This window comes from Ahaetulla prasina, chromosome 3 (assembly GCF_028640845.1).
Source record: "Ahaetulla prasina isolate Xishuangbanna chromosome 3, ASM2864084v1, whole genome shotgun sequence".
In the NCBI taxonomy this organism is placed as follows: Eukaryota; Metazoa; Chordata; class Lepidosauria; order Squamata; family Colubridae; genus Ahaetulla; species Ahaetulla prasina.
This window is the reverse complement of record NC_080541.1, coordinates 76,359,534-76,368,995: the sequence shown is the minus strand read 5'-3', so window position 1 is coordinate 76,368,995 and position 9,462 is coordinate 76,359,534. Positions and strand designations below refer to the sequence as shown.

At 41.4% G+C, this 9,462-nt stretch overlaps 1 protein-coding gene across 3 annotated transcripts in view; it reads left to right on the top strand.

The window, feature by feature from the left end:
* Positions 1–5: 5 nt before the first annotated feature.
* Positions 6–9,462, top strand: part of KDM1B (lysine demethylase 1B) — a 30,910-nt gene continuing 21,453 nt past the window's right edge. For 2 of the 3 annotated variants that reach the window (XM_058177880.1, XM_058177878.1), the window contains exons 1-6: positions 6–136; positions 976–1,020; positions 1,888–1,981; positions 3,814–3,938; positions 6,518–6,607; positions 9,030–9,141. In XM_058177880.1, coding sequence (XP_058033863.1) covers positions 1,892–1,981; positions 3,814–3,938; positions 6,518–6,607; positions 9,030–9,141 — 417 coding nt within the window. In that variant the 5' untranslated portion in view covers positions 6–136; positions 976–1,020; positions 1,888–1,891. The remainder of the gene's footprint in view (positions 137–975; positions 1,021–1,887; positions 1,982–3,813; positions 3,939–6,517; positions 6,608–9,029; positions 9,142–9,462) is intronic. The other variant, XM_058177879.1, reaches the window with a different exon arrangement.

Sequence of the window (9,462 nt, the reverse complement as noted above, 5' to 3'; positions counted from 1 at the left end):
AGAGGAAGCGAGAGGCTGGCAACATTGTCTCCTCCCCTCGCCCGGCACGCCCCGCGCTGAGACCAGCGGAAGCAGCTGCGGTGGAGCTGGGTGCTGGGTCCTGGGTCGAGCAGCGGGAAGGGCTGGCCCGGAGGGGGTAAGAGCACGGGGCCGTGGGTGGGTGGGGGGATCCTACGTCTGGAGGCACCGAGGCGCCCGTTCCCTCTTGGGGATGAAGTGGGGGGATGTTAAAGTGGCCCTGAGGGTCTTTTGCCTTTCTTTGACTGGCGGTCTCTCTCCCCCCACACCTTCCTCCCCAAGCTGCATGTCCTCCGCAGGGGAATCCTCTTGCAAAAATAAAAAAAATAAAAATGTGTGCCTGCGCGGATCGGGGACATCTGCGCAAGAAAGGGGGTTGCTCTTTGCCTTAGAGATGCTGAATTTGGAAAGGGACGCCAACTGGGGACTTCGCCCTGGAGCGCAATTTCAGTGCCAGGGCGCAGCAGTCTTTCTTGTTAACAACCTCCCCCCATCTCCAGAGACAGACAGACCGACAGACCGATAGACACACACACACACACACACACACTGCATCTCGTCTCTGAACCATTACATTACAAGGGGCTGGGTGGAATAAAAAAATAATGAAATGAAATAAAATAAAACTCTACGAGAAGCTGGTCAGGATTAGGAGAAGACCAGAGGAGGGTAAGATTTCCAGGCAGGGTTTTTGTCTCCTTGGAGACAGTGAAGTGTTGAATTGGGGGGATTCTAAGAAGTGGTTCCCTAGAATTTATCAAGGCAGGTGGGTATAAATGGATATAAATAAAGCTTTTATGATGATGATGATGATCTGAAATGGATGTGATGTATCTACTTGCAGAAAAGAGGAAATTGGGAGGAGTGAGAGGGTCCATAAAGAAAGAGGATTCAGTGCTGTTTATGCCACTTTCCTTTGTCTTTACAACGATTTCCTTCTTTTTTGTATTATTACAGTTTGACTTGACTGAACATCTGAAAATTGGGTTCTTGGATTCTTAGGTAAACAGAAAACTGCCCTTTGAATTATGAAACTTACGGGAGCCATTATTTTCTCCTTTCTCATGCAATTACAACCCATCTTCTTATTTACAGCAGTTCATTTAGTGGCCATTTTATGTTACAATGGCATAGAAAAAACTGGCATGCTTTTCATGCTTATGACCATTGCAGACTCAGTTTTGGCCATTAGTCGAGGACTTCTTGTATAGTCCATAAGGAATTGTGGAGTTGATGAGCTGTAAATGTTCCTGACAATCTTCTACGGTGTATTAATTTCTCAGTTCTAATTTTTTTTTTAAAAAAATCTACAGCTGAATGTCAGTTTTCTTCTTCATTCCAAGGTTGGGTCTCTCTTTAATGAGCTTTTGCTCATTGCTTCTTGTCCTCCTCTCAAGTGTTTCGGCAAATAAGTTAACCCCTCTCTTCTCTGTGACAGCCTCCCAAGTACTGGAAGACAGCTGTCATTCCTAATCATTTTCTTCCTTAAGCTAGACATATCTTGTTTCCTTAACTGTTCATCATGCATACGGTTTATGATCTAGATTCCTTATTTTTTCTTCTTCACTGCACTCTTTCTACTGTCTCAACATATTTTTTGTATAGTGGTGACCAGAATTGGATGCAGTATTCCAAGTGTGGCCTTACTTGTGCTATATAGAGTGGAACTATCACTTCTAGTGATCTTGATGCTACCCTTCTGTTGATACAATCTAGAATTGCATTGGCTTTTTTGGCAGCTGCAGCACACTGCTGGATCATACTTAAGTGATAGTCTTTCTTTCATTTTTCTATTTTATCACTCCATTAATTTACTCCATTAAGAAGACTGTTTAATGTCTTCTCTCTTTCTCTTTTTAAACCCTTCAGTACCATGTCGGCTGGCAGAGTCCGAACGAAGAAAAAGGTCACCGCTTTAGATCAAGCACCTGATAATCTTCCGTTGAGAAGTTCTGGGAGACAGGTACTGTATGTCTTTCTAAATATATAAATGGAATGGAAATGGTAATCACTTAAATCTTCTTTATATTGAGCATACATTTGCATTTCTGATGCATTTCCCCCTACTCCCCGTATTTGTCTGTGTATCTGTTGCCTACTGCTCTACTGATATCCTGCTGTAGGAAAAGTGAAGGCTTGTAGTAGATTCAGAACACTGAGTTCATATAGTTGCATGTTGCATGGATAGCAATGTGTATGCAAAGCAACCCTTTGCTGCTACCACTATCTCCCAAATAAATAGAGGGCAGAAGGCCGGACATCAATAATGGATGGAAGGGGCAAGAAAAATTATTTCATCTCCACCTTTGCATTAGATACAATAAGATAGATAAAGTAATCTTTATTGTCATTTTTTACTGTGAGCATGCTGAGAAACATTAAAAATGAAATTCTGTTGCCTGCTCTCCAAAAGAAAATATATATCTACCCATACACATACATAACACACATATACACATGTTATATGCATACGTACTATATATACCTACACACACACACACACACACACACACACACACACACACACACACACTGATCACTGAACATTTTGAATACGTAGCAGAAAGAGAAAATATTGGATTCTCTGGCTTCTCAAATGTTTGAACAGAGCTTTAAGTACCTGAGACTCCTATTAAGGTTATTTCTTTAAAGTACATCTGTGCACTGGAATCTTAACCATTTGAATCTTAGTTGCCCCTTATTGTGTGATGCTATTTAAAAACTAAGCTTTTTTTCAGTTGGAATATTGAAGCAGTTTATAGCGTTAAAAGATACTTAGCCCCCACCATTAAAATAAATAACATTATAGTTGCAGACTGGGCTGTTTCCTATCTGGAATACTGTCTATGGAGATTCTCAATCACCCATGTTGTGGTTGTCCCAAAGATGCTTTTCAAAAGGCAATTGGACTTACTTCCTTTTTTTTTCCCCTTTGAAAAACATTTTGCTTCTCATCCAAGAAGCTTCTTCAGTTCTGACTGAATGGTAAAGAACAGAAGGATTTATATTGTTTGTAGTCAACTGGTCATTATACTCGTTAGGTCTCTGAGAATCATTGGGGCCACTTGGGAATTTATCTATATCCTCAGGGCCACCTGCATCAGAGTGCAAATAGGTGTAGAACCTTCTACTGAAAGGACTGTGTTGTAGACCAGGTATCCCCAACCTTGGCTGCAGCCCACTACAGGGCTGCTGCCTATTTGTCACTGGGTCGCATGAGGGCTGGTGCACGCGTGTGTGCTTGTGCAAAGCTCCACTTGCACGACTGTCACTGGCATTTGCGGTCCCATTCATGTGCATGCGCCTGCCCCTCCCACAAAACCATCCCCTATTTTCCTCTCTCGTCCCACTCTGGGCTGCCAACCTGGAAAGATTGGGGAATTCTGTTGCAGACCAGGAATAGATGAAATGAGAAGTGAAACATTTTTCAAGGAAAAAAACCATGGAAAATTGGTTGCCTTTTCACCTTTGTGACATCTAGAATACTGCTTTTTTTTGGCGGGGGGGGGGGCTTGGCTCCTTTTTCCCTCAGAGAACTACTTATGATTTTTGGATTATTAGGCTGCTGTTTATTATTGCTTTACTCAAAGTAAGACATACTGTATACACAACATTACCAAGTCTTGACATTTAAAAAAAAAAGATATTTCTTCTGGTCATGCAGCATTTCCATATGAATACAGATGGTTGCAAATAGGGATGCAGAGAAATCAAGGCTGTCATCATATGTGGTGGTAAACAGACAGGGTAACCACACAAGTCTCCTTAGTCACAAAGTTCTCTGTGTTACATTAGGTGAGGAGGAAGGCAGCAGAGGCAGCTGAGGAGGATGAAGAAATATCAGAGAAGAAATACCGGAAATGTGAAAAAGCCGGGTGTACTGCAACTTGCCCAGTCTGCTTTGCTAGTGCTGCCGAAAGGTTTGGGTTTATTTATTTAGTATTCATTTTTATTTGTAAAATTTATTGGCCGTCCATCTTACCGTGGGGTAACCTTGGGCAGCTTACTTTATTAAAAAGATGTACAAAACCTAGATCAGGGGTCAGCAACATGCGGCTCCAGAGCCGCATGCGGCTCTCTGGGCCCTCTGCTGTGCCTCCCTGTCAGGTGATCCCATCACTGGCTGGGCCCGCCCCTCGCCCTCCCCTCCCAGTCACTCCTCGCCTGACCTGAGAAGGTAAGAGCAACGGAGGGGGATGGAGAAGTGGCCTGGGCAGAGACAGAGAGATACAAAGAGAGGGGGAGAGAGAAAGAGAGACATAGAGAGATACAGAGAGAGGGGGGAAGAGAGAAAGGGAGGGAGGGGAGAGAGAGATACGTCAGAAGGATTTTGTGGTTCCCAGTGTTTTTTAACAACTGGTTCTCTGCCCTAATGGTCGGCTGGGTAGGCATGGGGTGGGGAGGGGGTCATGTGACTGGTGGAAGTGAGTGACATCGAGTTGGCCACGCCCACCCAGATTTTGTGGCTCCCGGTGTTTTCTTCTCTTTGGAAAAAGGGGCCAAATGGCTCTTTGAGTATTTAAGGTTGCGGACCCCTGACCTAGATGATATAAATGAAATACTATAAAGTTCAGAATTACTGAGCCCTAACTGCAAAGAAGGGGAGGGAGGGAGTCGGATGAGAAGGGGGCAATGCTAAGACTCTCCACTGGAGCTCCAAACCAACTCCCAGAGCCAGGTTTTTAAGATCAGGAGGCTTGGAGCTAACCTCACTCCAGGGAGCAAGATGTTCCAGAGGACAGGTGCAGTGGCAGAGAAGGCCCTTGTCCTGGATCTTGCCAACCAGAATACCCTGGCTGATGGGGCCCACAGCATGCCTCTTCTGCCGGCATAGGTGGGGCAGTTCAATCCCAGTGGGATGAAACGGTCTCTCAAGTAGCCTGAACCCATGAGTGATTCTCTTTCTTCTTCCACTCCAACACCCTCTGCCCCCACCCACCCCCAGTCTTCTCTGGTCCTCAGCAACCAATCTTCAGTGTGGATAAAGATTAGTTTGACTTTGCTTTGTTTATTCTCAGTTGAGTGAAGCCAATGTAAGATTGATCTATCTTGTTTTCCTTGGGGTTTTAGGAGGTTGGAATAGTTTTCTATATTCTCAACACAGGGATCTGCAACATTTTTAGTTTGGTGGCTGTCCTGTAATGGAATGTGGGAAAGAGATTGGTAGACAGGGCAAAGAGATGCTAATTAGGGAAACCTGGCAGTGAGAAGGACAAGAGGCTCAGAAGGAACCCTCCCTAGTTTCTAAAGCTGTAAATGAGATGGCAGGAGAATTGTACTCAGATTTGGAAGCTTCTGTAAATGTAGCTTTATATTAAGATAGAATTGGCTTATTTGGTAAGACAAATTCCTTGTGTGTCCAATCACACTTGGCCAATAAAAAATTCTATTCTATTCTACTCGTAAATCCCAGTGTTGAAATCTTGCGGTATTTTGCCAAGATACATATAAAAAATTGTTCACAAGATTTTAATGATCTTAGTTAGGAGTTGTTCTTTGCTTCTAAATGGTTTAACAATTGTAAAGTCTTAGGGAGTTGGGCAAGATATAAATTTAAACAACAACAACAACAACAACAACAACAACAATAATAATAATAAAAGTTCATCATTTTTAATTCAGGAACTTTCATTTTATTTTTCTATTCATTTTATTATTATATGCCAAGGAAAGCAAAAAAAGAAAAGGGGAAAAAACAAAGTTACCTGCTCTCTATTCTAAAACTAGACTGTAAAGTGTAGTTATTATATTGCTATTGCCCAGAAATAATTTCAATAAAATTAATCTGGTTTATGCATTCATGTCAAGTTATATAATTAAATTATTAATAGTTAATTCATTTTCGTTTAACTAGAGGAAAAAGGGGAAATCAAATAACATGCAGTCCAAATTTCAAAGCCGTCTTTCATTTGTCATTCATTATACAACGATCTGAAAAACACAGCTCTGCCTCTATGTTTGTCAAAATGTAGATGAGTTCTTCAAATCATTTTGTAATTGATGATAAATGGGTATCCTTCCAGGCCATAAGTCAAGGACTACCTGTACAGAAAATGGTTTTGAATCTGGCATACATATGTATTATACAGCTCCTGTTCATGACTTTTATTTCAAGTACGAATAAGTAGAAGTGCTTCATTGATGGTTAATGTAAAAAGCAATCTGATATTCTAGAGTGCCGGTGTCAAACTTGATTGTGTCACATGATGTCATGTGACATATCACGATGTTTTTTGGCTTTGCGGAGCTGGGGTGGGCGTGGCCTGCACGTGATGGATCCCGTTCCGTGGGCCTCCAGTTTGACACCCCTGCTCTAAAGTAGGAGTCTCCAACCTTGACAACTTTAAGACCTGTGGACTTCAACTCCCAGAATTCCTCAGCCAGCTTTGCTTGGAGTTGAAGTTCACAGGTCTTAAAGTTGCCAAGGTTGGAGACCCCTGCTTTAGAGCAAAGCATATCGTCTTAGTAAACAGAGTTTTTAAAATATTTTCTATTTTAGGTGTGCTAAAAATGGCTATACGTCAAGGTGGTATCATCTGTCCTGCGGGGAACATTTCTGCAATGAATGTTTCGATCATTACTACAGAAGGTAATCTTATTTATAAGAGTTTATATTCTGAAATGACTTCATTCAGTAGCATGCATCCTGTTAGTCATTAGCAGTTTAAAACAAGAAAATTGTTAAGACTTTACAAAACTTCACTCCTCGGAAGTGAACCACACTGAGTTTAGTGGGATCTATTCCCAGGTGAGCCAATTTTGGGATTGTCTATTCTCCATAGTTCTGTGCTTTGCCCATTTGGATTTGATTTTTAATAAAGAGATTAAATATAACTGCCACATTTGTAGTACTGTTTATCTCTAATCAAAATGTTTTAATGATTGTGAAGCAGGTATTTTGCTTCTTTCTAGAATCAGGTTGGTAATATATTCAGGTCCAGATTCTGCCCACCCCCATTTTAAAAAAATGCCCAAATCTCAAGAGAGCCATAAATACTTTGAGAACATATCAATCTCCATCCTAAGAGTTTATGAATTTAATGCAAGAATGTTAGTATCTTTTTATCATGTGGGAATGTTAAATTCTTGGGAGAGAAGGCAATCTGCCCTTTACCAGAAATTTTGGTTTTGCAGGTACCCTTTCCTGAATAACCTGAGCACCTTGTATTAGAAGGTGCAGTACTAAGATATTAACAGATATTCTCTTTCAAAACTATGTCCAAAGCCATTACAGTAAAAGGCAAAACGTATTTTAGAATTTGGTCCTTTTTGCCTCTCTGTTGCTAAGTATGTACTGAATGCACATGGGAAGCAGGAGCAGCATCTGCTCCCAGCTCACTCACAGGTGACTTTACTAGAGCTTAATTTCATTTGCAGCCTTTCCCTACATAACAAATACTTGCAACTAGAACTTGTGAGTGACCATAAAGTATTCAGATATCTCCCTGAATTGGAAGTATTTGGAGATAATCATCTGCTTTCCAGGCCCAAAACGGGGTGCAGGGGGGCCTCCCGCAGCACCCTCTCACCCAGTTTTGGTTTTCAAGTTGGTAGAGGAGGCTTTCCAGGCTCAGAACAGGCCCCCCTGTGCCCCATTTTGGGCCTGGAAAGCCTTCTGCACCCCTTGCGCATGCGCCCCACTCCCCCATGCATGCGCGCACGTCCCCCGCAAGCAACCTGGTCCTGCACATACGTGGCAGAGACCCAAAGACCAGCTGGCTGGTGGGAGGCACACGTGCATGCGCAGTGGAGGGCTTGCGTGCCACCTGTGGAACACGTTCCATAGGTGCAACATCACAGTACTAGGAAGTCCAGTTCTGCTGGCTGATGGTTGAAGTTGGATACAACCCAAAATTTAGTTGGAAGAAACAAATCTAATAGAGGAATCATTGTGTAGATTTAGATATCATGATTGCAGGGGATGTAATTCAAAGCCACCCCTGGGTTAACCAACATAGCATTGCAATGAAATACTTGTTAGAACCTTTGTTTAGTTTTACCTCAGCAAGTGGAAATACCTGAGTGGCCTTGTTTGGGCTCGCAAGCTAAGTAGGGTCAAGTCTGGTTTGCCTGGGAGATCCCCAGTTACAGTCTAGAACAGAGTCAAAATGAAAATAAAATGCCAGAAGGCAGCAATAGCAAAGTTATTTTATCTTACTACTTACTTACTACTAAGAAAATTAAATAGATCTTTCTGTAAAGTCACCAGAAATCTGTCTTGATGTGGAGACTTCATTTTTTTCCTGCTTACATATGGGAAAACCGGTGCAATGGCCTAGCGGTGGAGCTCTCACTTCACAATCAGGAAGCTGTGGGTTCAATCCTAGGTAGAGGCAACTATTTCTCTTTCTGGGCACAATGAGAATATATCTCCTGATAACAGCGGCAAGAATTGTTTTTGCACAAAATTGGAAAGCAGAGAAAATACCTCTGGAAGGGGAAGTTATTAAAAAAAATTAAGAGAGGATTCAGAATATTTTAAGATATGTGATCAATTTTACCATTGGTTAGAAAAAAGATATAGATAAGCAAATTTCTATGAAAGAAAATGATATAATTAGAATATTGTACTTGTGAAAAAATTGTAATAGATTAAAATTGAAATGAAGAAACAAGAAATAATAAAAAGATGAAGCCACGAAGAAAACACCGAGATGTCACACAGAAGAAATAACTGATGTATTAAATGTTTGTTTGTTTATAAAATAACCCCCCCCCCAAAAAAGAGAGAATATATCTCCTGAACAAAAAACTCCACATTGGTGACAGGAAGGGCATCCGGCCATTAAACACTCTGCTAGCTCCATTCCGTTGCCCAGACTCCACCCCGCAAGGGATTATGGCATCATTAAAAGATGACGATGACTTACGGGAAAGTCACCCTGCTGACTATCGTTCTATTATTTTAATGACTGCCTTTTTTCATTAATATTGCCCATTTAGATAAACTACAGAAATCTTAGTCTGCTTATTCCTTATACTCATCATTTACTTTTTCTAACTTTTGTTAGTCATAAAGATGGTTATGAAAAATACACCGCGTGGAAAAGGATCTGGACCAGTAATGGAAAAAGTGAACCCAGTCCAAAAGCTTTTATGGCTGATCAACAGCTTCCTTACTGGGTAACCACTTTTTTGTTTATAATGATGCATCTTTCTGATAAATAGCCAAGCACATTTTTCATTTTGTTTATTCTACGTGATTGCAAGGGGTAACGAAAAACTTGATGACACCTAATCGATTCGCAGTAGCCCTTTCTGATACAAGTGCTATGCTGTAGATTTTGAGTTCTTATAGTGAAAAACCAGAATAGGTAACTCATTCAGTGAATTAGAACATGTAATAGGGATTGGATAGACACTGTCCACATGCATGTATTTGGTGTCACCGTAAATAATCCTAGAGTGTCTTAGAATTTTGCCATTGGATAAAATAACATTCTG